This window comes from Hoplias malabaricus, chromosome 5, assembly GCF_029633855.1.
Source record: "Hoplias malabaricus isolate fHopMal1 chromosome 5, fHopMal1.hap1, whole genome shotgun sequence".
Taxonomy (NCBI): Eukaryota; Metazoa; Chordata; class Actinopteri; order Characiformes; family Erythrinidae; genus Hoplias; species Hoplias malabaricus.
In genome coordinates, this window is record NC_089804.1 from 47275160 (window position 1) to 47301603 (window position 26444).

A 26444-nucleotide genomic window follows, 5' to 3' on the forward strand; every position below is an offset into this window, starting at 1 on the left:
TTAGATGATGGGGGAATGAATCATACACATATACACATATAATCATACACAGGATTAGATGTAAAATATCCTATGCCAATTCGCACAGGGCCCACCCCTCCTTTTTCATACGTGCAGCAACAAAATTTCTGTTATCACCCTTGTTCAAATCCTACACCTGGTTGCTGTGGCCGTTTATGATTCAGCCACTGCATCACTAGTTCTTCCTAGGGGTCATCAGGTCACCTGCCTCATCAGTGTTTCGCTGGATTAAGCCCACAACACTTCCAGAAGGCTCAACAATGATGTCTGGCATCCCAGACCCACCCCCACTTACATAGTCTGGCCTCAGTGTAGTTAACGCAATGGACCTGCAATTTTTTACTTACGTACGTCCACCAGCAATTTCCAATCTCATACTTCACCCCATCTACCAGTATTTATAGCCTAAATGCTTTGCACTTGGCCAATCACATCCCTTAGCTCTAATAAACTCCCGGCTACCTGCACTGCAGCTTACAAATTTCACTTCCTTCCTGCTTTTGTGACTGGTGCTGCTGATTTTACAAGTGCATACTTAGATCCTGACAAGATCATCTCACAACCACACATTTAAATTCCTCACCTAATCTTCTGATTGGTAAATCAAGTATCCCTCTCCCATATCATTCCACACTACTTAACTACTGTAATAAATGTATCCTGACAAACACTTAACTCTATAATTTTACCTGAGGTATCATGTGTGTATGTGTAATTAATGCTAATCTTGATTGAACAGACATGTCTTAAACAAAATTAGAATTTAGTGTAGGTTATTTTAATTCATACAAAATGGCTGTTGTCCAGTGACTCAGCAGTTTCATGAATGTGTTCTACAGTTGTACTGACACACTCATTAGATTGTTTGGAGTCTTCCTTGTCGTGTCATGTCACTCTGTGGGTTAGTGTTTATGTGACAGTGATGGAAACATCTCAGATAGTGGTTGATTACTTATATCCATTTACATATTACATATTACATATTCTAGTCCATAACACCTGCAGGTGTGCTCTAGTCCATAACACCTGCAGGTGTTAATGGACTGATTACAGAAATATTATTTTTATGCTCACGTCACAGACTGTGTAACTAATCATTTTTGCCTGTTCCAGTGGTAACGTTTTAAATGCTCTATTGTGAATTTGTAGTTATTTTATTTTGGTGTCAACACTAGGAATGGAATCTGTTTACATAGCTAGTGAAACTCTAGCTAAGGATCACTACAAGAAACCAGATACTGTATGGATAGGGAATTATGTGGAGATTAATGACTGACATGTGCCTTCTTTGCCGGGGCAGTTTAAACATCACAGAGTTAGGGAACAGATTTACCTGGAAAAAAATATATGTAGATTATATTTGAAAACTGAAAAATATTTGCAGCCTTGCAGTCAGTTTAGGCAATGTACTTAATAGGATTTTATAATCAAGTACATAATAAACATCATGTGTCAGTGTCAATGAACAGCTGCATCCATTGTACATTCTTTTTCCTTCAGTACTATTCATTCTATAAAACTTGCATTGCTGCAGAAAATCTTTCAAAAGCTTACATTTGTCTCATTCCAAGATTTTATTCAGTTTCTGACACTTAACGAGCGCAATTCCCATAGAGAGAGGGAAATATTAACAGATAAGGTGAAGAAATACAAGCGCGTGTGTTATGCCACAAATCCTGCCCATCTCCCATTGCATTGCATAAACCTGTGTGTGTGATGGCTAGTGTCCATCTGCTACTGGAATCTCTGTTCATCCACTGCTAAAATAAACCGCCTGACTGTCTGCCCACCAATCCCCTTCCTTATTTTTTTTTTTTTATTTATTTTTTTGATAAATAGTATTGATGGTGCTTGTCATGCCCTGTATGCCCTTAATCTAAATATGGGGCAATGGAAGGTTCTCAAGGGAGGCAATGTTTTAAAGTGGGATGCTAGCAAGGGGTGGTGCTTTGGATGCAGCAGATGCAGGCATTGGTCAATACATCCCCAGTCAAGAGTTTCTAACCCAATCCTAAACGTTTTCAGAAAAAAGGTAGACTTAATGCACAAGTACTTATTGGAGGAGCATATAGTGCTTTGCTTATCTGGACACTTGTGGGACACAAAGATCCTGATCTTTTGTCGTGTTCTCCTTTCAAGCACACTGTGATCCCTCTAACAGGCCCTCACCATGGTAAGACTGCTTTTCTGGGCTGCAGTTCATTAATTTGTGGTTCATACAAATGGAGAAGATTTATATATTACTACAAGGATTGACTGTTTATGGAGACAAAATGTTTACATGACTGGAAGGGATGAACTGCTCAATGCACAAGATTGGTTTTGTGTATGGATAAACAGTGTTTTCCAAGCTGTTTCCAACGGTCTTCCCAGAACATCACTGTTACTCTTAAATGTATTGAAGATACAGTTTATCAATGCCTATCTTCTCTCTTCTGTGCTGAGTGATTTATATTGTTAAGCTTAGGTAAGTTTGCGCTAATGTGTCATTCAAATGAAAGAGTGTTTTCCTTAGGGTTATTGTCTGCATATGAATGACACTCAGACAGCCAGTGTTTCTTACATCATAAAGAGATTTGACCTTCAGTTGAATAATTATTTTGTTTCTAATGATACAGACACTTGTCTGTGTGCTATGATTGACGTCAGGAGAAATTTTGACTGTGAATATTGATTTGAAATAGGGCCTCAACTATTGTTGGTTAGCTCATTTAAACTTTTCTCCTTATCTAATGCATACAGTTAGAGAAAATCCATGTTCATTTTTAAAAGATGGCACTGATGCTAAGTACTTTCTATGATTTGTGAATCCTATTCAGGATTTTATTGGTTCCACTGTAGCCTTGAAAATATAATGACTGAGGTGGCTCGCGTTAAGTTTTTGTCAACCATTTATAAAATGTTGACAATGCAAGGGCAGTTCTTTACAGATGAGAATAAGGTTTTGCCTTTAATTGTGATCTCAGTGTGGGCACATACTATGTGAATGCAAAATTAAGAAAGGGGGAGAGAAAGACAAAGTAAGGGAGAAAGTATATACTCTGACATTTGTGCTGTGAATTGCAGAGATGATAGACTAGCGGACATATGAGATGAAGGAGCATTATCTTAATGCCAGTCTACTTCTGGGACACTCCTGAGCTGCTTGAGGTATTAATTAGAGCTATATTAGTGCTCTGAATATGCAGCTGGAGCATGTGCTCAAGGATGTTCAGCTTATTTCATCCTGGATCTGTTTACGGTTTCTCTGTCCTATTGCACTTGGGATTCTTGGTGGCTTTAAATAAGACACTGGCAAGGGGAGGACAAAGTAAGCAACTACAATTAGGAGAAAGGACAACACCCTGCCTTATACTTTTTCTGCTTTAAATCTACTATAAGATTTTTTTCCTCTGAAAGTGAAATTTATCAGAGAAGAAAAGAACATTCTTAATTTAATTTATGTCTATGTTACAATAGGTTATTTGAATATTTTCTATTGATCCATTCATTATGGTGTGTGGATGCTGTAAAGGGCAATAAATATCTTTAAAATCATTAAACATATATACATTATATAAACAATTTAATGAATAACAACAACAAGAACTTTAGAATGAATCCAAATAACAATTAATGCAGTAAAATTGTAACAAGTAATTTGACAACTATTAATAAAACTATTAATAAAACTAATGATAATAAAATATCTTGATAGTAATAAAACCATGGTGTGTGTTGGATTCACACAACAGAGCTGATATTACTTCTTGTTTAGTGTTGCAAATTCATTTCTTTTATATATTATTCCATTTTATTTGAATCCTTTTCTGGGGTGGCACGTTGGTGCAGCTGGTGTGTCACTGTCATCTCCAAGGTCCTGGGGTCTTGGGTCACTGTGAAGAGTTGTGTGTGTTCTGCGTGTGTCCGTGCTGATTTCCCCCAAGCACTCCCGATTTCCCCCACAGTCGGAAAATACATGGTGATAGTGGGGCTTGCTGGTCAAAAGTGTCCATAGGTGTGGGTGTTTGAGTAAATGTGTGAGTGTGTGGTGCCTTGCAATGAACTGGTGCCTCATTCAGGGTGTGTTTCTGCCCTGTGCCCAGTGACTGAAATAGACATATAATTTTTCGTATTATTTGTAGACTTTTTTTATTTTTGCAAAATACAGTTTCACAGGAAGTAAATGAAACATATAACACAATCATTTTCAAAGCATTGCATATGACTCTATGCTTCTTCTTTTTTACTAAAGAAAGTAGCTCTAATCAAATGAATACTGTAAATCATGGATTTTTTTTTATATAATAACACTTCTCACCATGTAATTGAATACTGGGGTGGGAAGAAATGAGAAGAAGGATCTCCAGGTAGGAGATGACTAATTAACACAATGAAACTGCTGTCCTCTACCTCCTGTTCACCTGCTCACACTTTTTACAGTGGGTTTTTTCTTCATTATAATGAGACATTGTCTTGCACATTTTCTCCAGTCATTTATGTTATTTTGTACACCTCCTCCCCCTCTTCATAGCCAACTGAAGCCCAGACCGACGCACGCTCCTTCCTGAGTGAGGAGATGATTGCTGGTATGTGTGTTAGCATGTAAAAGATCATTTTCTTTGATTATGTGCTGTTATATTAGCTCATCATATTAAATGAGAAACTTGTATTTATTATTGAATGGGCTTAGCTTGGTTAGGAATATGGACAAAATAATTTTTCATGCACACTGCTCATGAAATATATATATTATATATAATATGTATAATAACAGAATAGAATATCATATATAATTAATCTGTTAATTTCTTGCTATAGAATTCAAGGCCGCTTTTGATATGTTTGACACTGATGGTGGTGGTGATATCAGCACAAAAGAGCTGGGAACTGTCATGAGGATGCTGGGCCAGAACCCAAGCAGAGAGGAGCTGGATGCCATCATTGAAGAGGTTGATGAGGATGGTATGCATTGAACTAATATTTCAAACATCTGTTCTTGGATTTACTAGACTACTTCCAGCTTTAAAGTCCATGTTTTCATAATTAAATACATTCATTTCTGAGGAGCAACTACTGTATTTATAATTCATGGCTATTTATAAGGCAAAGAAAAAAATGAATTGACTATTTTCCCAGTTATATTTTCATATATTGTAACTGGTTGCTTTTAATGTATAATTTATTCTTTTTTTTAGTATCTATGAAGTTTTAGGTCTTGAATTTTGTTTTGAAACAAATGGAACCAAAAAAAGATTAATTGTGTCCTATAAACATCAGTAAATGCTAAATGTACTAAGGCATTACCTTTCAGTTTCATATGCTTTCCAATAGATAAAGAATTTGGACCTTTTTCTTTTTATACTTATTCTGTGTGGGCTTTTTGTGTAAAGCACTTATTTGTTCTAATAATTTCAATAATAAAAGTCTGGATTTAAGCTGCTATAAATCCTGCCTGTTTCTGTTTTGTTTAGCGAACATTGATTAAAAATGTGATTGTTTCCTCAGGCAGTGGTACCATTGACTTTGAAGAGTTCTTGGTCATGATGGTGCAGCAGCTAAAGGAGGACCAGGCAGGCAAGAGTGAAGACGAGCTGTCTGAATGTTTCCGCATCTTTGACAAGTATGTAACACTCTGTAAGAACTGTAAACATAACTATAATTTTTTATCAGATTTTAGTGAGATAATTTGCAGCAAAGTGCACACATTGTAAATAATTTACCAAATTACTACATGAACTCCATGAACTACATGAATCACTATAAGTTCACTAAACTGACAAATTGTAATTTATTTCTACATTGAAAAACAAAGCAGAAAAAAAAATACAATTTTGTTCTCCCACTCCTTCTTTAAGGATTTAATTAATGACTGGAGATGACTTTATATCTAGTAAACATACAGAGACTTATCAAACAACAAACCTTCCACAGTATTATTATAAACCTACCACAGCAGCAAGTAGTGTTGCAGTCATAGCTCAAGGGAACTGGAGGTTGTGGGTTAAAATCCAGCACTGGGTGACTTTCTGTGAGGACTTTCGTGTGTCCTCGCTATGTGTCTGCGTGGGTTTCCTCTGGGTGCTCCAAAAACACACATTGGTAGCTGAATTGGTGACTCAAAAGTGTCCATAGGTGTGAATGTGTCGCCCTGTGAAGGACTGGCGCCCCCTCCAGGGTGTGTTCCTGCCTTGCACCCAGCCTACCCTTCCGGGTAGGCTCCGGACCCACTGCGACCCTGAACTGGATGAGCGGTTAGAGAATATGAATGAATTAATGAAACATTTTGTATTAGAATAAATGAGCAAGCTTTATTTGTTGATACAAAATCTGTTGTGAAAAACATCAGATGAAAACATAGATTCCTCATTATAGCCAACACTGCAAGTATTGTGCTATATTCAGGATGATGAAAAATATTATGACATGTTTATTTTGAAAGAAATATTTATCAAATTACTTTTTTTTTTTGTTGAAAAAACAGTTCAGCACTGTGCTGTGACTTCTGTGATATTAATGAATGACTATATTTTTAGTGTGGGGGCAGGTTAAAAATTAACCTGATAAAATGTAACATGGTCTTTTTAACAAAATGATGTTAATTCCTTTAAGACCATTTTGTCCATTAAAATTGACTTTTTATAAATTGTGTTTTTTTTCTGAGTGTATATTAGTAAAATAATTCACACCTACACACCTAATCGTATTCCTTTGTGCAGTTTAAGCTGCAACACAGTAAACAGTAGTCCTCTAGGACTGAGAGGGAGAGAGTTCTTTACAGCTTTGTGTTGTGGTCCAACTATACAGGAATGGAGATGGTTTCATCGACCGAGAGGAGTTTGGTGACATCTTGCGCTCCACAGGTGAACCAATTACAGAGGAAGAGATAGATGAGCTCATGACAGATGGAGACATCAACAAAGATGGCAAGATCGACTTTGATGGTAAATTTAGCATCATTACACTCCTAAGAACATTCCTATGTTTTTGTTGCAGAAGTCTGAATGTAATCAACAGCGTATACTCCCATTAACATAATTAGATTGCATCTTGGAATTTATCTTCAGTGAAAACAAAATTACAGAACCATTGAAGTATATGATGTGTTTCACCATAATATTTCTGTGATCATAAAAAAATGAATAGAAGTTACGAGTTTAAAGTAGTCTAAATAGCATTGAAATAAATACTTTATTCTTTTTTCCAGAGTTTCTGAAAATGATGGAGAATGTACAGTAAAGATGTTACATTCCACCCCGTAATCACCTACATAAAGTTCTAACAAACATTTTCAAACAACATGGAAGAAGGTGGTCCTCGTGGAAAAGTCATGAAACTTTTGTATGTTGGACAAAAAAGAATGGATTGAAGGGCACAAGGGCCAATATCCTTCAGGATCTGTCGCAGTTGGACTGTAGAAACCTTTATAAATAACCATCCAAGCCTTTTAAGAGGGAGCTACTTTTCCCCGAATCCCAGCCCCCACCTCTCATTTGCCCAGCTGTCCCCCTCTCCCCCAGCTCCTTCTTAAGAAATGATTTACCACTCCTTGAAACCTGCTTTTGCCTTATGCCCCACCCTGTAGTGTTCCAAAATAAATCAGCCTCAGTATACTGTTATGTCTTATTGTCATGGTAAATGAAATGAGTCAGTTAATTGATATTGAATCTTTGCAGATTACAAGCCTGAAATAGAAATTTGAAGCAAGTCCTGTTTACCTTATTAATGATAAATCATTTGAATTTCATTTTACACCTATTTCCTGATTTAATTTCAAACATCATCTAACTTACAAGTATCAATCCTCAGCTGCTGCTTAGAAATGGTATGAATATTCATTTCAAGGCTGAAGATTTATTTTTTAATAATTATCCTAGAGAAATGTGCTAATCCACCCTCTCATCTTCACTATATCACATATCAAGACTTCAAGGCAGGTTTCCTCCATAGTTCCATCTACAGCACCTCCACCATTGCTCTGTCCTGAGTCACTGCTGACCCACCTGTTATGTTTCTAAACATAACACAGGACTCTTCTGCTTTTATACTTACCGAGTGAAGTAGGTACCTTTTGAGGGATCTTCATACAAACTAAGCAAAATTGAAGAAATTACTGTTCATTCCCAAAGACCAAAATTTGGAAAAAGTTCATTTTCATCCATGATGTACAAGACGAGGGAAGAATCTCTGAACTGCTCAGCACAAGTCTTGTCTTTTCTTCATGTTGCCTAGCAATACAATCCTTTGACACTTGTATATCTTCTGATTCAACATCATGCCAGTGCAGTAAATATCTCCAGAATGGCAGTGCCATAGTAAGGTGTCACAAGCCAAATGCTAGGCTGAGGAACATTCTTGATGAAGAACTCTGAGGTGAACGTGTTCTGTTTTACAGCATTGGTGTTGTGGTGTACAGCACCATGAAATTCTCTTACTGTGCATCTGATTCTGGGTTTATAGTCCCTAACCTCCTCCCCTTTCCACCCTGTTAGCTTATGGCTGCAACTGTCAGATCTTCAGCTCATCATCCCTCCTGCCGTTTCTCCAATCCACTGGCTTATGTCCCCCCTCTCAGGAAATGTATGCCGTAGAAGGAGTGACAGGTCTTAATCCTTTGGGAGGTGGGCTACCTGCACTGCCATTTGTTTTATGGGAAGGGTGGAGTGTAGTTTGAGACATCCTCACGTAGCTGGATATAATCTGCTATTCGGGGGCACGCTGAAGTTCTCTACGACAGCACTTTTCCTCTGGGGTTTACAGTTTCACTCTGCTTATTACAAGGGGGTGGGCACCTCCTCTGAGAGTTTATCTTCACCCAAAAATATTTTGCTCGAGGCATTATTCACATGACATCCAACATATATCCATGGGGAAAATGCTCTAATTTTCCCTAAAACCTGGACCATATACAATAGAGCAAAGCATGGCTATCCAGCATTAAGTGAACATATTGCTAAGCTTTTCAGATCACTGAAACTGTTTTCAGCTTGCATATATTGGTACTGTCGCACAATATAATGCCTCAGATCAGTTGTTATCATGTTCCTGTAATCAACATTGAGCAACAGCATCATGTCATGGAAATCTATGTTTTTTTCCCAGGCTCAAATCTGGTGGTAAACTGAATATTATATACCTGTTTCTTGACGCATCTACACACTGTTTTCATTAACGTCCAACGACATTGCTACCCTCCACTACACATCCTTATGGTTAAACCTTGTTTAAAGTAGAATTTAGGGTCTTGAAGTTTTTCCGCTTTTTTTTAAACCAGATCTGGATCTTCTGTTTTACGAAAGCACTGTAAATTCGGATTGGTTAGCGGTGCCTCAGAGCCCTAAAAGTGCAGCATTCTAATTCTGGAGGGGGTGTGTCTTTGCCCACCCGTTTAAAGTGTGTCTGAACCCTCACTTGACGTCTAGTCTGGCTGTTGAGGTGCGCACGGATTGACCACTCCTTTGGCCTTGATTGGTGGATAGTAGTGGGGAAAGCTAAACCACAACCATGGTAAGAAATTAAAATAATAATAATATAAAAAATAGCATTCAGGTATTTGGGCCATTAGGAAACTTTGGAAATTTGACAAAATGTTCTTTATTTCACATAATAATAATCATAAAATATTTTTAAACGAGAATACAAAAGATTCTACAGAATCCTACAAGGATTAAAAAATTGAAAGACAACCAGTTCTGTAATAAATTCCTAACTGATGTCCCACAATACCTGAATAAATCCTGTAAAAATACAGCTATTGTGTAAATATTGCCTGTTCAGAGCAGAGAAGGCATGCAGACATTTAAGAAACTGTTTTTAAATATAGGAATGTAGGCTTCATATACATTACTTAGAAAATGAGCAAAGGCCTATTTATACAAAACATTAATAGGACTTAAACATTTTACAGATTTAAATAAAAATAAATTTAAAAGAAAAAATCAGCACACAGGCTAGTATTTATGATTTTAAATTCCAGTTAACTGAGGGACTGCACACTGCTAAATCTGTCTTAATACTTTTGTTGTTGTGTTGGTAATGCACCAGCATTTAACACCAAATTGGCTGGTCCCCAGTTAGGTGAAAGCAGGGTGGTGACCTGCTACTTGATACAGAGTCAGCAAAGTGTGGGAGACCAGATTACTTGCTTAGGCAACACATTCCAGGAGTTAAATTTCGGAATTGCCATGTACAGTCACTGAGAGAGGAGATAACCTGTTGATCCTTAAAATAGCCATATTGCACCAACTGGGGTGCACATGGCTAAGGAAAGGCCTAAATATCTTCTGCTTAGTTTTCTATTGGTTTAATTATCATTCTTCTATGTTTACTGCAAATTATCCCAAGACAATAATGAGACTAAAATATAAATGACAGTTTTCAGTGAGGAATTGAAGCTTGGGCCCTAAAACGGGCCTTTAAAGAGTTAATAAACAATAATAAACAAAATCCTTAACAAAATTGAGGAAACCAATTCTTGCCAGTATTTATTTAGCAAAGATATTTTACTTTTAAATATGAATGATGGCATACTTGATTTAATGCATTTATGGTGGTTTGTAGACTGACGCACAACAAGAGGCCCGCTCCTACCTGAGCGAGGAGATGCTTGCCGGTAAGTAGCCATGTTTATATTTTACATAATCATAGTATGACTGTGTGTTTAGCTGTATGATCATCTTATTTTTTTTATTTTTTTGTAACTTATGATAGAGTTCAAAGCTGCCTTTGACATGTTTGACACTGATGGTGGTGGTGATATCAGCACCAAGGAGTTGGGTACTGTCATGAGGATGCTGGGTCAGAATCCAACCAGAGAGGAGTTAGCTGAAATCATAGAGGAGGTCGATGAGGATGGTAAGGAACATTTTTATAATCTGTTCAAGCATAGACCCAGTGGGACTGTGGATTAAAGAGAATTTCATTTCATTTTGGGAAATCTCAGGCAGCGGAACCATTGACTTTGAAGAGTTCTTGGTCATGATGGTGAGGCTCCTAAAGGAGGACCAGGCTGGCAAGAGCGAAGAGGAGTTGGCAGAGTGCTTCCGTGTCTTTGACAAGTATGTCATTGTTTACTTGCCAGGACCTGTAGGCTGAAAACATTTCTGCATGCTCTTCACTAGCTAAACAATATCACATTTCTATTTCTATTTATTTTTTTTGCAGGAATGCTGATGGGTACATTGACAGAGATGAGTTTGCTGAGATCATCCGCAGCACTGGTGAGGCCATCACAGAGGAAGAGATTGATGAGCTGTTGAAGGACGGAGACAAAAACGCAGATGGCATGCTTGACTTTGATGGTATGATGGCCAAACTTCTTAATGACATGTCACTGAGAAGTCACTAAATTTTACGAAGGGATACTCCGTATAGTACCAATAAAGCAGTTTAGGACCCATTACTTTCTAGTCAATTATATTTTTTGTTACCAATTGTTGAATGGAGGTGCAACTGATTCATCACATACTCAATATTTGCTTTCAAACCATGTCTACACAATGGTATATTTTCAGAAGGATAACTTTCAGTAATTTGTAACTTTGTGGCTTATTGCAAAATGTTCAGACAGTATAAACAGCCAATTTATTTTATTTTAAATCATTCCACACTGAAGAAACAGTTGTGCTTTCACCCTTGTAATGTATCATAATTTTCTTATTTGCAGAATTCCTCAAGATGATGGAGAATGTGCAGTAAAACAGAGACTCATGGACATTCCTCTCCCCTTTGACCCCCTGTTGACCCAAACCCATCCTCACAAACCTACTCATGCCCACCCCCCCCTTACCCTTTTGTCCACCATCTGGTCCGTTGCCTCTCCCACTCCATCTTGACTCAGCTATGCCGTTTCAACAGACATAAAAGACAGACACCCGGGTGGGATCTGCCAAGGTTCAGCACGCAAATGATCCTGGGGGGAAAGGTTGAGCCGCATGTTCCTGCAAGAGCCAAGTTGTGGTGTGTGTGGTTTACACCACCAACACAAGATGGTGCCAAGAACATCGATCACACATACCACGGTAGACCCCCACGTCGCTGGGCGTTTTAGTCTAGATTTAGACTAGATCAGCAGCTTGTTATCGCTGCCTAGACCAATGCTAAAACCACTCACTTCACTGTATTTAAGAACAAATGCTTGAAAGTAAAGAATAAAAAGTAAAATACATGCTTGTGTTTAGTTGGTCTGTTTAGTCGGAACTGTAAGGTTTTGTTCTGAGGAATTTATCAATAAAGCATTTTTTTTCTTTTTTCTCCCCCAAGTTTTATTGACCCCAGATAAGGTCTAAGGTTACAGGAAAAGAACATGCGGCAAAATCATTACACAGCCTTTATGCCAAATGTCAGTTTTCCAGACCCTGACAATTCTAAATCCAGATTAAGAAGAAATACTACTTTTGCTAAGCACTTTGACACATGGCAAAAAAAAATAGAAAACAAAAACCCACATAACTACACTTGATTGTATCTGTATTTTTTTAATTCTTAACTCAATGTAGCTGAAGTATTGAAACTGAATGTGAATATGCAAAGGCATAGACAAGTTTAAACATCTACTCAGCAATAACCATTCCTGTATACAGCCAGGAAGGTACCCTCCTCACATTTCACACCCTGATTTACCCACAAGCTTAGAACCATGAAAGTTGCTGGCCAATGTATTGGCAAATTTTGCAAGAAATCTAGACTCAATATCCGTCTTTTAGCTTATTCTAATTACATGAAAAGATACAGGAATGCTCTGAATGATGTTTGCTCCTCTCGTTTCCACTGTCATTAAAAGTACAGCCTGAAAATGTAAAAGACACTACTGATCCTGAAGGAAACGGTGGCAGAGAATGCACAGACATCATTATTGTAAATATACTTCTCCAGCCTCTACCTACTGCTGCATTCACAGCCTCCACTGAGCTGTCATGTTTTCCCATGTTGCTTTTAAATCGCACAGAAAGAATCTATCGCCCCACTACACACACTGTATCCCATAATGGTCTCATTGCACTACCTACTCAGCTACTCACATTTCTCTCTCAGTGCTCATGTTCTGTGTTTGGAGCTGATTAGTAAGACTAGCTCTACATTTAGGCAGTTGGAGAGAGATGGGGGCAGGTTTTATGTAGAGATGGGATTGCTGAACATTTACCAAAGTGTTTAAATAAAGCATTTGAATTCGCATTAGAATGAACCACATGTCCGTTTGCCCGTACAAGTCCACATTGCAATATCAAGAGATCATGCTGCATTGTCCCACTCCAGTTGTATATTAATACATTAGAATTAGCAGGAATACAGCCAAGTGAAAACATGGTCATAACATTTTACTGCTGCACTTTTATTAGTAAAATCACATTTAGACCATTTATATTTAACAAGAACTTGCCAAGCATTTCAACTGATTATTGCAAAAGAAAATTTGTTTAAAAATAATAATAATAATTCTACAATACATACATATTTCAGATGAAGAGGACTGGCTTCTAGGTCACCAGCTTCATGTCTGAATTCTGTTCCACATTAAATGGTGCAGCAGTTACGTAAAGATTTTAATAAGACTGAAATAGTTTATTTCCTGTCTCTGCTACTGTTCGAGACTTTACATTGTTTGCCCGAGGCTCCAATTAAACTTATATGCGTGTGTATGAAGTAAATTAGGTTGTTCAGTCATAACTAACATTTGGTTGACTCAAGCGAGTTTGTTGTCTTACGTAGGGCACTGTGTAGAGAGTAGGAAACAACTCCTGTTGGCCCTGTGGGTAGGCTCAGGATCCATAGTTGGCTTCGTCGAAGGCCTTGCGGGCTCTCTTCAGCTCCTCGTTCATAGTAAGCAAGTCTTTGACTCGTGCAAACTTGCGGGGGTCCTTGCGGATGAGAAAGACGATGTCTTCGACTTGGACGCGGCCCTGGCGCCCGATAGACATGGCTTTGTGTGTCATTTCCGTAATGAACTCGATCACCAGGTCCTCGAGGATGTCCACAGATTCAGTGTAAGGGTTCTGGTCATCCCCAAACCCGTACATCATACAGCGAAGCTCTTTAGAAAACAGCCGCTTTCTTTTACCGTGTCCCACTTCTACTCCGTTTCCTCCGTCATCCAGATCTTCATCGAAGCCCGGATCATCCTCTTCCTCCGCCATGGTTCAGTTGTTACGCTTTCAGGTTTTTAAAACCTACTGCTAACAAAAACACAACGTTCAAATCACATACACCAAATCCGACCCACAGTTCAAAATCTACGTTCATCAAAGATACGGGCAGAGCGTCCTTAAATATAACTTACCTGTGAAAAATATCAAAAAGCGAAGACAAATTCCACCGACCACCACAAACAAACGACGCTAACTACTTCTTTCACCCTTTCTTCCCGGGTTCAGACAGACGAGACACACTACTGCCACCTACAGTGATCTAAATATCTCCATAATACAGTGAACCTTTATTAAATGAAGTAAGTAATACATTGATTTATGACTGTGAATGTGATCAAGTATAAAATTTAAAATGACCTTAATGCTAGATTTTTAAATATTATATACATATTTTTTGTAGATTGAGAGTTTTATTAATTAAAGTCGTGTTTTAAGGGCTTTAGTATGAAAATAAAATAAAATTAAGTGGACAAGAATATGAACATCTTCTAAGTGTAATGATTCTATAATAATTTCTAGGGATTTTAATGAGATCTGTAGATTAGGGACAAATTTGTGATGTTTGCCTTGACAACAGGTTTTATGAACTGATAACAAAATTATAATTTGATTTATAAACTAGTTTATTTATTAGATTATTTGTATTATTATTACGCTCAAGAAAACTCACAAGGATTCATTATTTCAAGCAGTACCACATTGTTATTACCCCTTTTACTAAGTGATCACTATACTATACACTATACAGCCACAAATGGCTATTTACCCGCTCTAGTGCACTATGTAGTGAGTATGGAGATATTTAGGTTACATAAAGCGGCTATGTTACAGCTCACAAAATTTCTCTCTTGTTTCTTAGGTTGGGACGAGGTTGTTTTCTCTTAGAGCGCCCTCTGGAGAGTTGGAAAGAGGAATAAACCATGAGGTGAGAACTGTTTAATAAAGAAAACGGTCATGTAATATGTATAACACAGAGTCCTAATGGTATTTATCAGTTTAGTGTTGGTTAAATATCTTCATTTGGACTGTGGTGTAGTAGCTTTAAACCGGTTAAAAGTTCACATTTCCCGGAGTGCACCGCATGTACACGTCAGAGGAGCGCGGCTGCTGCTGTTGAATGCAGGAGACCAAAATATAGGCTAGCATTTAGGCTGAATGATTATGGGTGCTGTAGATGAAAGTGTTTACAGACTGTATTTATTATTTGTAGGTCTTTAAGGTAGTTATTTTAACAGGAGAGGTTATGGTAACTATGGTAACTTAACCCTTACTTTATCCCGAGGACTATGTTATCGAGGTAAGGGAATCACCTCATAGATATCTACTGCTGTCACTGGCTCTGTGTAGATAAACTAGTTAATGTACAGATTAAACTGCTCAGTTTTACACGGAATATTCATGAAGTACTCCGGTTTAGAGCGGTTCTACGTAAATCCTCAGAGTCTGACACCTTCCTTAGCAGTTTTTATTCACACTTTCACTTGTTGATCGCAGAATGAAACTGTTGCGAAAGAAGCAGATAAAAATGAGATTTTTTTCAGGTAAATGGTTACATGTAATTGCTGTATCAAATATCTAATTAGAAGTGTGTTCTTTATTCGGACTTGAGGTGCGGTAAAGCACAAGTCTCACATTCTGTTCCTCCTCAAATGGTGACATTTAACGTTAACTGCTGCACCGTTTAAGGTGGAATGGGAAGTCCCAAAACGAACCCTGGCAAAAACAACGGAGAACATACTTGGAGGATGTTCACATGGGTAGCTTCTTATCTTAGTAAAAATAAACAAATAACAAGGAAAAACAAAACAGTTTTGGTAGCTGAACATTTATGCTTCGTGAAACATTTCTCAGACAAATTCAGTTAAAATGTTTAAATTGCCATCATTAATTGGGATAATTGGCTGTGTCACTGAGTTGATGAGCCTTTCCTATTGAAAATCTTTACCAGTTTGTGTCAAGATGGATTATTGTCCTAGAAACTGACTTCTTCTTGAAAACATATCCTGGAGACATATGTGATTCATTACTAAATATCACTTTTTTGTCCAATCAGCTCACATCTCAATCATTCAATTTATTCTATCATGAACATTTTTTTCAGATATTTGTGCTTATTTTCCTTTGGCATTGCTGTTTGTAAATTCCTTATTATTCAGCTGACTTGCAATTCTGTCACAAACATTGCCACCTTTTTCTGCCGATTTCTTTATTATTCAGTCTGTTTTGCATTTTCTGCTTTTAATGCATACTAGCACTGTGCTATAACGTATCATTGACAATAACATTGCCATAAATTTAAACCAATTATAAAATATCAATATTGTGATAACAGTGATACTCTGACTTGTTTACATAATTACATAGTGCAGTTACCCATAATGTGGCATACGTTCTTTACAGGAGTCATTTAGGCTCAGTGAAGTATGGTAGAAATTGGCTCTGAGGTGAGGACCAGGAAAATCAAAAATGCTGTCAGAAGAGTTCAACAGCCAATGAGCTCTAACCCCAGCTAATAAACTCCATTGAATACGCATAGACACTATTCAGTATTGTTTTATTTACTGTGAAGCATTAAGGTTACATTTGTGGAATAGTTTTTGTTTTTTTTGCTGTTTATATGCACCCACTAAACTTTCTGCACTTTGGTTGTGTGGTAGATTTTTGATACATTATTTGAAGGCTATATATTATTTATTTAATACATAACTTCAATGCATTCTATGCGTAAGTTACTCAATACAAATTGCCATTGCAAACTGAATCTACTTTTTTACAAATGAACTCCAAAAAATTCAAACCCCCTTCAATTTATGCACAACCTCAGAGAGAGAAAAAAACAACAAAAAACATTAGAGTTTATGGGCATAAAGAGCCTAACCCTGCCATCCCTCCACCCACGGTATGTAAGAGAATGCACCCATCTTATCTGTGTCTTTATTTTGGGCATTGACTGTGTTATAAAGGAGAGAGAATCATATCTGTGATCAATTATATAAAACAACTCTGATAGTTTTAGGTTTCAGTGCTGTTTTAAGTGTTACATTTTCTTCCATTTTCCATTGCACTCTTATCAAAGACTAATTTTGTTTCCATTCAAGGTTGTTGTTGTCAGAGGTCTGATTGCAATCTGCAGATGCGATCCAGCATAATGTTTTTATGACTGACCTTTAAAATTATGTTTGTCTTACAGTTATTTGTCTCAATCCTGAGTGGAATCGAAACCTGGCACAGGGGGATGGCATGCCCGGTGCCCAACATTTGCAAAGCATTCCGAAATGTGGGTTTGGTGCTCTTCTACTATGTCTTCTCAATAGGAATCACTTTCTACAACAAATGGCTCATGAAGGTGAGGCTTTCTTATTTTTGATGTTAAGCAAGTTATCTTCATGGTTTATTATTATTATTTTTTTAGAACTATCTTTATAACTCAGCCTGTAGGCTAGATGTATTGTTTTTAAAGCAGACTAATAGTTGAATGAGCTTTACTGTAGGCTTTGCCCTTGGTTGTCCATATCTTCCTTACTCTAATAATATTTTTTTTTATCCTAGGGCTTCCACTTTCCTTTGTTCATGACATTGGTCCACCTCACTATAATATTTTGCTTGTCATCCTTGACACGCTGTGCCATGCAGTCCTGGACACGGAAACCTAGAGTTACACTTGGTTGGAAAGTGTACATGTACAAGGTGGCACCGACAGGTAGGACATAATGTATTATTGAAGAATGGGAGGTGTGTGACACTTGCTACAGTGTAGGTAGTGTGATAAGATAGCTAGAATTATCAAAAACATTTAAATAGTACTGAAGTTCATGCTGACTCTGCATTTGCAACAGTTATCTATTAACTTTAACTATTATTCTATAACTTCTTATATATATATATATATATATATTTATATAAATAATGGTGTATGCATGCGTGTGTGTGTGTGTGTGTGTGTGTGTGTAAATCATAGCACAGTAATCCTGAGAGAGCAACTTTAAATGAGAATCAGTTCTCTTCAATCTAGTATCTCTTTCACATTTCAGCACTGGCAACTGCTCTGGACATTGGACTGTCAAACTGGAGTTTCCTTTTCATTACTATTAGTCTGTGAGTATGTCAGTTAATAGCCAGTAATTCAACTCCATATTTCATCTTTAATTTTTACTATTGGAATCATTTTCATATTGGAATAACTAAAATAGTTTCAGCATGAGAGACTTTTGTTAATTCATATGAAAAGAGATGGGCCCCAGTAATGCTTTAGCTCATATGCAGTCAACCTCTCTCAAATCCCAGTTTAACATTGGGTATCATAGATTTTCCCCATGGATATGATTTGTCTGTTACCAGTATAGGATCACATGTACAACTGTCCAGATTTTGTAAATAAACTTCAATGTAATTTTATTCAGGTACACAATGACCAAGTCTTCCGCTGTTCTCTTCATTCTGCTTTTCTCCCTGATCTTCAAATTAGAGGAACCGGTGAGCATTTGATTTGGCTTGATGTTCAGGTTGTCTATGGACCTTTGTGTGAATTATATCTTGAATTTACTACACATTTTGTGTATATAAAGCAAAACTGTATGTATTACACATCGTGTGTCCAGTTAAACATGTATAATGTGTATCAATATATTATTGTAGGTACAGAACATAAATTTGTCACAAAAATATGCTGGTGCATATCTTGATTTGACAACAGACAAAATTATGATCACACAAAAAGTGTTAAATTTTAAAATGTGTCTTTTTTATTAATGAATTTTGTTTATCCTGATAGTAAAGTACATTTGTTCATAATGGAGATACATGTTTTTCTTTGGACAGTGACTATATGTTAATTTTGCCAGCTTCTGCGAATGGCAAAAAAACAGCCTCATTCATGAAACGCATGTAGAATGGATTATAAATCATTGTAACATGCCATTGTAACATGGCTCCAGATCCACTGTGACCCTGAACTGGATAAGCAATTTTAGACGAATGAATGAATGAATGAATGAATGAATGAATGGTTTTAAGGCATTTAAATATAATGTCAGCTTTCCACTCAGAATAGTTGTTTTCTTTTACTTTTCTATTAAGGTGTTCTTTTCTGTTGTGATTTCTCAGTTAGTGTTTCCTTTTTATGGTGGTCATTTGAAATTTATGTGCGTGGATTATGATAATAATATGTTAATTGTAAAGAAACATGCATTTTTGAACATTTGGTGTTCACTAACATGCACATGGTCTGGAGTTTGAGCAGCATTCTGCCATGAATTTGACAGAAAGTTTTTTCTATCTGAAATAGGTGTGCTGATTGATTTTTGTGAACTCTCGTAACTAGAGTAGGCTTTTTATGCACAAGAAATTATTACATCACCAAAGTTAAAAATAATTCCCTCTTCTTTTTTAAGGATTTAAAACTTGGGGTCTACGTCGTATTTAGTGGAACCTTTTGAGGTTAATAGCATTCTATGACACCTATTAGACCTTGTGCAGGTCATAATTTTGGGCCACTTTTCTCTTTCAGAATGTCAGAACTGTTGAGGTCTAATGGCTAGTTAATTACATAACCACTGACAAAACAAAGTGTATGTGTGCTTTTTATGGCTCATGGTACTTCTGGGAAAATGTCACTTGGTAAAAGAATAATTGCAGCATTTATGTGAGTTTGTGTTAGCTCCAGGAATCACTGCTAGATTTTCATAAGTTTATAAAGTTCATCTTGCTTTTCAGAACCCATTACTGATCCTGGTGGTGTTGCTTATAGCAAGTGGTCTGTTCATGTTCACACTCAAATCCACTCAGTTTAACCTGGAGGGCTTCATCATGGTTTTGCTGGCTTCTTTTATTGGTGGGATTCGATGGACCCTCACCCAAGTCCTAATGCAGAAAGCGGAGCTTGGTGAGTCCACTTTAGATTTGAAGGGAATGCAAAAAAAATTAAGGTGTACATGGTTATAAAAGGATTTACCAGTAAATTATTCAGTGACCTGAAAGGTGGCTTACAAACCCCTTACTTGTCTGTGTATTAGCTCATGAATAATTTACTTATTAGATATTAGATTTAAAAAAAAAATCATACAGATTGCTGAATAATACATGTTAATAAGTGTAAAATAGGCCTATGGTTTGTGTTTTACCATCCATGCAGGACTCCAGAACCCCATTGACACGATGTACCACCTACAGCCACTTATGTTCATGGGTCTTTTTCCCCTTTTTGTTGTGAATGAGGGTGAGTAATATTATTTCATTTTGCTTCAGTTCTCTTCCCTTGGTGATTAGATGTCCGCTTCATAGTAACACATAATATGGCCAGGATATGACACTCAGCTTTCCTCCAGTCATGCACAAGTAGTTCAGTTCTATTTATATATGCAGTGCCTTTTTTCAGGAGACATTGTCACTGAGCAGCATTACTGAAATTTAAAAATGTTAAAGATATGTTTATGTTTATTTGTTAAATTAATTTTTATACTGTGTGATCAGGAGTAGGGTTGAGCACCACAGAGAAGCTGTTCCGGGTAAATGAGCTCCAGCCACTGCTCTACTCTCTCTTTACACTGTCACTGGGTGGCGCACTGGCATTTGGCCTGGGTTTCTCTGAGTTTCTGCTCGTCTCCCGCACCTCTAGCCTTACACTCTCCATCGCTGGCATCTTTAAGGTAAATGAACATACCCATGTACGTGATATCTACTAATCATCCTTGCAGTTATTTAAATTCCACGTAATTGATTTACTGTTGAGATTGAGGAACTTTCATAGATTGGACCATGTTCTGAATACTGATAGTGTAGTTAGTATAGTTAGGTAGTCCCTGGTTACATGATCTCAAATACATGAATAGAATATTTATGCTTTTTTCCAGAGTATATTGAGTCTTAATTACATTTTTAATTTTAAATTAAATTTTAGCATTGTTCTTTTAGTTCACTCTATATAGTTGATGACATCATCTGTATTGCTACTGTGTTTGAGCACACCACTTATCTTTAACCCATTTTAAATGTTACCAATTGAATCCAAAAGGAAAAGAATAGAGCCTCAAGTAGGTTCTTTGAAGGTGCTTTTAATTGTGTGAGTGACTACTTTACCCAAATAACAATATTTTTTACTGACTATGGACCTCTTCAAGGGAAAGAATGCCCCCTTCTGTGTATCATGAATACTACTTGTTTATTAGCCACAGTTTCAAGCTTCTTATATTGCTTGGAATGAGAGACCTCATGGAGAGTATTTTAAAGAGCAATATCAGTAGCTATTTCTTCTTTTTTTTCCCCATTTTCTTCAGTTCTATGTTTTCTGCTGATGTTATAGGATGGATGAGTTAAACCAAAAGCTACCTGGACTTCTTTCCTAGATTTCCTTGGAAGAAACAATTCTGTTTACTGGATATTTTCTTCTATATATAAACTCCACTTGCTTTTGTCATACAGGTTATGATAGTAGAATCACTTATTCAGGTCTCTCTGTCTCTCTTTCATTTGTAGGAAGTGTGCACTCTGCTGCTGGCAGTAGAGTTTTTGGATGATAAAATGAGTACAGTCAACTGGCTGGGCTTTGTTGTGTGTTTGTCTGGTATCTCACTCCATGTGGGTCTAAAGACCTTCTACAGAAAAGGTACATTTTGCTTTTGCTTTTGCTTTTATAAACAATTCTCTATTTCAGTACACTGAAACCTATAAGGATTTTAGGGATTACTGAACATTATCACCACTGGCTTGACTGCTTGTTGTGTACTAATGGAAGTGTTTCAGTCAAGGGCATAATTGGTAATGGAAATCAATGGCATGCTTCAGATGCTGGTGTATCATAGAAAACAGTTTTGACCGTCAGGACTTTGCTTACATTCTAGGTAATGGCCCAACATTAAGACCACTGCCAGGCAGAGACAATCCAGATATGGAGCTCCCACTACTTACATCTAGAGAAGATGGCAATGATGTAGAGGATGATGAAGATTGAACCAAAGTGACATGGACATGAGGTTATCAGTCTCCAGAATAAAGAAAGAGGAATCCATGGCATCATAATTCCCTCGGTGGTCACACTGACCACAGACACAGGAAAGGCAGCACAAGTAGCACAAATGGGCGCAATGACAATAAGAAGCTATCAAATAGGCATATATTTGCTGAAAGGCTTACACAAAACCTGTGCTGTTTCAGGAATTGAGACACTTTACTCATTGCTGGGAAGGAAACATTTCCAAAGGTAGTTTTAAATACAGACTGTGACAAGGTCTGGGCTGTATAATTAATTTTAGTAGTTTATAATAATATAATTTTACAGACAAACTAAAAATAATTAAGGCTCACCAAAGTACATCAGTTTGACCCATTACAAATGTACAAATTTCAGCCATGTCAGCAGATGTCTCCAGGTAATCTAAACAGCATTGTAACATATTACTGCATTGTTTATTTATTTATATCATGCAGCCCTAACCAGATTTGCATTCTCAGTCTGGACTCAGGACCAATTTCCATGGGGCCTTATGTATATCTGTTTACATGGGAGCTGACTCCTGATACCGATGAACAGAATTTTGATTTGCAAAGATGTAATAATTTTCTTAATTATGTACAAAGCTCTAGTGGTTTTGAATGATGTAAAATAAAAACTTATGCCAATATTCCATGAATGCATTTATATCTTTACTTCACAGGCCAACATGTACACTTCATGATGTTTGGGTCTTCAAGCCAAGCTCTCTAGTTTGACATCGCTGGCATGCCGGCCAAGACTTCAAAGCGTGAAATTAGAATTTGATTTACTCATTAAGATGTCTTGGCAAAGATTCATTTAGCAAAATTTGAGCCATTAAACTAGATTTATTTTACAGTATTTGGCATATAAACTTTCTAGGATGTGTAACAGGATGATGGAGGATGAAGTGTTTCACTATGTCTATTGTGAAAGATGGTGTTTTGTCCAAATTAGTAGGATTAACTTTAAAGGTTATGGATGAAAATGTTTTTTGGCTAATCAGGTCATATTCCCAAATACAATTAAGATCATCATAAACCAATGTATTGTACAAAATGTTTATTTTCTTCACTAATAGAATATTTGAGCCCTAGCTGGTTTAAATACAAAGGACAGAAGCCATTATGGTGGAAAAAAAAATATTATTATTATTTATTTCTATTTTGTCAACAATATAATACAGATACACTTGATATAAATGTTTAAATATGTAAATAGTACAAATATGTAAAATAAAAATTTAACCTCCAACTAGATGCAACTTTATTTATTATATAAGTTTCAGAACTCGCTTTCCTAAATAGTTTTTTCAGAATTTGTATAGATTTCACTTTTCTCCAAATTATAGTAATTGAAGAATAATTCATATATTTAGAAATATTACCACGCCATACTGAAATAGCTTTTTTCCCAAGATTACAATTTCTGTATAGACACAACTCCATTTTCACATGCAGCATTCACATTCAGTGTTCCAGTAGAAAGACGTCAATTTAATAATAATTAGAATATAATAAACAGTATATATATATATATATATATATATATATATATATATATATATATATATATATATATATATATATATATATATATAATTTCTAAAACAGTGTCATTCATTGTCTGTAAGCGCTTATTCAGTTCAGGGTCATGGTGAGTCCGGAGCCTACCCAGAATCACTGGGCGCAAGGCAGGAGCACATCATGGAGGGGTCCCAGTCCTTTGCAGGGCAATACACACTTACACATTCTCGCCTATGGACAGTTTTAAGTCGCCAATTCACCTACCGTGTGTTTTTGAACTGTGGGAAGAAACAGGTGCACTTGGAGGAAACTCACACAGACACAGGAAGAACACACAAAACCCCTCACAGACAGTCTCTCCCAGAGCGTGAACCCACAACCACAGGAGCTGTGTGACTGCGACATTACCAGTGGCCTCCACCAGAAAATGCATCAGCCATGACAGAAGCAAGCTCAACTCTGCCGTGGAAAAACACAAACCAACAGCTGGTCAGTTAACGAACAGTAGCTGTGGTAGATACATGGGCACACATGGCATGAATAGAATACAATCTGAACTGTTTGGGGTCGAAAACAGTGCAGAGTGCAGAAGCAAGGGTACCAATAATTGATGGCTCTCTATTCTGCAAGGAGCAAAGAGCACATGTGGTGTTTTGGTAGGTGGGAATATCAACTGTACACTATTAGAGAAGACACTGGCTGGATTATTGTGGTACTTTATTTCATCCTAATACTGAGCTTTTAGTGCCAGGGGGCATGATACTTGTGGCTGGCCAGTCCCATGTTGTTTCTGAATCTCCATGTAAGAGAAGAAGTGTTCCAAGACCTCTTCAGCTGCAAGTCCAAGGAGGAAACCTGGTGTTAAGGGCTCAGTGCTGCCTTCAGCTGGGAGGGTTATGCCACCCACAATTGGTGATGATAACAGTGTACTAAATTCTGTTGCTGAACAGTATCAACCTGGGCCAAATATTTAGAGAACCGAACAAGCTGAATATATAATTAATAAATCAAAACTCATGAGAACACTTTCATGTTTCAAATACAAGACTTTTAAAGTTGTTGAATATTTTATAAACAAAATATTTCAATACTTGACAATCCATTTTTAATGTTATGATAAAAATAATACATAACCAACATACGACTATAGTCTACTCCCTGATAGCAAGGAGACGGTGGACAACTGGTGGCCCACTGAGGGCAAAGTTGGAGGTCCACTAGTGTTTTTCTGGGCCACATTTTTTTCCTTCATTAGGTTCTTTTGTTATCCTTTATAAATAAGATTAATAAACAATTTTAATCCAGCACAGTGTCAACATTTTTAGCATAATCATTTTATATCAGGCTTATACTCATTTTTATATCTCTCATAGTTGTTGGTAATATTTGTATTACTTTGTTTTCCAGAATAAAAGTCTCTGTGGATTGAAAATCTGTTTGAGGAGATTATAAATGAGTTATATCCTGTACAGGACAGTGATCTGAGTGGTCCGATGGTGGACCAGCAGTGGTCTACAGTCAGTGAAGTGCCAGCCTTTTTATGCCAGTGGACCGATATATGCTCGCTGTCTGGGCTCCTGTATTTACAATGTACAAATTACTTATATTTGTTTTATCACCCACAATTATCAGAGACAGAATTAAAAGGCTGTTTACAGTGAGGTCATACCTCAATTCATCAGTTTTTGAATAGTGACTGTCCACGCCTCAAAACAAAACAGGGTCAAAACTCGAGAATCAATGAAACGTGAAAACTTTCTTTATTAAATAAATATATAATAATTATGGTAAAATGAATCATTGGTATGATTTTTGGTTCTCAGACTTTCGGCCCCAGTTTGGCGACATACCAGGCTTCACACACGAGTCTCACACGAGAGCCATTACCCCGCCCATATTTTGAGCAGAAGAAGGTAGAGTGTATCGAGTTACTCACCTCAGCCCCTCCACAGTGAGGACTAGATAAGAGAACAGAAGGAAGGGAGCCTGCTGAGCCCGGTATTCTCACTTTTTCAACTGAGAAATGTAAGCGAGCGTTTAAAACCTATAGAAGGAAGCAGAACGTCAGGTAAGAGGGAATTGTTTTACTACAACTTGTTTAACTCTTTCCAAAAGAGAATGAACTCGAAAAAACTGAAATTTCAAATTCACTGCACACTGTCCACTCCAGCTGAGGGGCGGGGGACAGTCCTTAAAACACCTCTCAGGTAAAAGTATTTCTTTATTTTAATGAAATACGACGAATAGCTTATAGAAAGGTTTCAGGTCTAAAAATGTCTCCTTATAGAACTTCTCTGGCACTTAACACATACATCATATCTTTTGGGGTGTCCGTTTTGTCTAAAAGAAAATACTGAATAGTGAAAGTGAGTCGCTGAGTAACTGAGGTGACAAAAACTGGACCAAATTCCTTTTACTGTGGGCCTTACATGTCATGTGATTCTCAGAAAAGTACTCATCCAGCAATACGATACTTCGTAGTAAATTTAAGTAATATATATATATATATAATTAGATATAGATAGTAAAAAGGAACCGTTCTGCGTCACTCAGTGGTTGATTCTCTTCTACTCTGCCTGACCACATCAGTTAATACATTTCAGACATTTCAGTGTATTAACTATGGTACAAGGTCAAAGACTTTGCCATTAACTTTATCTACACCTATGGATTTTAAGTAAAACCTGCTACTGGACCAAATTCTTTTTACATTTCTGTTTGTGATTAACTTGTTGTACTTGCCTGGTTTAGCAATGCTTTCAAAACAGTTAATCTCAAGTGATCTATGCTTCATACTTTGTTTAATAC

General features: G+C 37.0%; 5 protein-coding genes across 8 annotated transcripts in view; 4 read left to right on the plus strand and 1 right to left on the minus strand.

Moving 5' to 3' along the window:
- Nucleotides 1-3132: 3132 nt before the first annotated feature.
- On the plus strand, nt 3133-7239 carry LOC136697328 (troponin C, skeletal muscle). The gene is made up of 6 exons (XM_066672363.1): nt 3133-3171; nt 4535-4589; nt 4822-4965; nt 5509-5623; nt 6808-6944; nt 7208-7239. The coding sequence occupies exons 1-6, from the start codon at nt 3133-3135 to the stop codon at nt 7237-7239; spliced, it is 522 nt and encodes a 173-aa protein (XP_066528460.1).
- Nucleotides 7240-8358: 1119 nt separating this feature from the next.
- LOC136697329 (troponin C, skeletal muscle-like) lies at nt 8359-11777 on the plus strand. The gene is made up of 6 exons (XM_066672364.1): nt 8359-8373; nt 10561-10612; nt 10711-10854; nt 10943-11057; nt 11164-11300; nt 11666-11777. Exons 1-6 carry the CDS (start codon nt 8359-8361, stop codon nt 11695-11697), a joined length of 495 nt encoding a protein of 164 aa, XP_066528461.1. The 3' UTR covers nt 11698-11777.
- Nucleotides 11778-12237: 460 nt separating this feature from the next.
- On the minus strand, nt 12238-14414 carry taf13 (TATA-box binding protein associated factor 13). 2 transcript variants are annotated; one of them, XM_066670593.1, is made up of 2 exons: nt 14276-14414; nt 12238-14168 (listed from the first exon to the last, which is right to left on the minus strand). In XM_066670593.1, the coding sequence occupies exon 2, from the start codon at nt 14130-14132 to the stop codon at nt 13758-13760; it is 375 nt and encodes a 124-aa protein (XP_066526690.1). In that variant the 5' UTR covers nt 14133-14168; nt 14276-14414; the 3' UTR covers nt 12238-13757. The 2 variants fall into 2 exon arrangements, with proteins under 2 accessions (XP_066526690.1, XP_066526689.1); XM_066670592.1 differs by having other exon boundaries at nt 12238-14171; nt 14276-14409.
- slc35c2 (solute carrier family 35 member C2) lies at nt 14403-22862 on the plus strand. Of its 3 annotated transcripts, XM_066670590.1 has the most exons (11): nt 14403-14443; nt 15004-15069; nt 17335-17490; nt 17694-17844; nt 18176-18239; nt 18545-18617; nt 19857-20025; nt 20275-20358; nt 20613-20788; nt 21615-21744; nt 21980-22862. In XM_066670590.1, exons 3-11 carry the CDS (start codon nt 17380-17382, stop codon nt 22087-22089), a joined length of 1068 nt encoding a protein of 355 aa, XP_066526687.1. In that variant the 5' UTR covers nt 14403-14443; nt 15004-15069; nt 17335-17379; the 3' UTR covers nt 22090-22862. The 3 variants fall into 3 exon arrangements, with proteins under 3 accessions (XP_066526687.1, XP_066526688.1, XP_066526686.1); XM_066670591.1 differs by lacking the exon at nt 14403-14443 and having other exon boundaries at nt 14989-15069; XM_066670589.1 differs by lacking the exons at nt 14403-14443; nt 15004-15069 and adding an exon at nt 15253-15441.
- A 2731-nt stretch (nt 22863-25593) lies between these two features.
- LOC136696317 (collagen alpha-1(XX) chain) overlaps nt 25594-26444 on the plus strand; it is a 37895-nt gene continuing 37044 nt past the window's right edge. Inside the window, exon 1 of the mRNA XM_066670588.1 lies at nt 25594-25704. The gene's annotated coding sequence lies outside the window, so the exon portion shown is untranslated. The remainder of the gene's footprint in view (nt 25705-26444) is intronic.

Bases quoted from the DNA above. Each gene is read 5' to 3' on its own strand.
- LOC136697328 (XM_066672363.1), top strand. From the start codon at position 3,133: ATGCCAGTCTACTTCTGGGACACTCCTGAGCTGCTTGAG. The intron at 4,590-4,821 runs GTATGTGTGTTA...TTCTTGCTATAG, and splicing joins GAGTGAGGAGATGATTGCTG to AATTCAAGGCCGCTTTTGAT. The intron at 5,624-6,807 runs GTATGTAACACT...CCAACTATACAG, and splicing joins TGTTTCCGCATCTTTGACAA to GAATGGAGATGGTTTCATCG.
- LOC136697329 (XM_066672364.1), top strand. The intron at 10,855-10,942 runs GTAAGGAACATT...GGGAAATCTCAG, and splicing joins AGAGGAGGTCGATGAGGATG to GCAGCGGAACCATTGACTTT. The intron at 11,301-11,665 runs GTATGATGGCCA...TCTTATTTGCAG, and splicing joins TGGCATGCTTGACTTTGATG to AATTCCTCAAGATGATGGAG.
- taf13 (XM_066670593.1), bottom strand. From the start codon at position 14,132: ATGGCGGAGGAAGAGGATGATCCGGGCTTCGATGAAGATCTGGATGAC.
- slc35c2 (XM_066670590.1), top strand. From the start codon at position 17,380: ATGGCATGCCCGGTGCCCAACATTTGCAAAGCATTCCGAAATGTGGGT. The intron at 18,618-19,856 runs GTGAGCATTTGA...CTTGCTTTTCAG, and splicing joins TCTTCAAATTAGAGGAACCG to AACCCATTACTGATCCTGGT. The intron at 20,026-20,274 runs GTGAGTCCACTT...CCATCCATGCAG, and splicing joins AATGCAGAAAGCGGAGCTTG to GACTCCAGAACCCCATTGAC.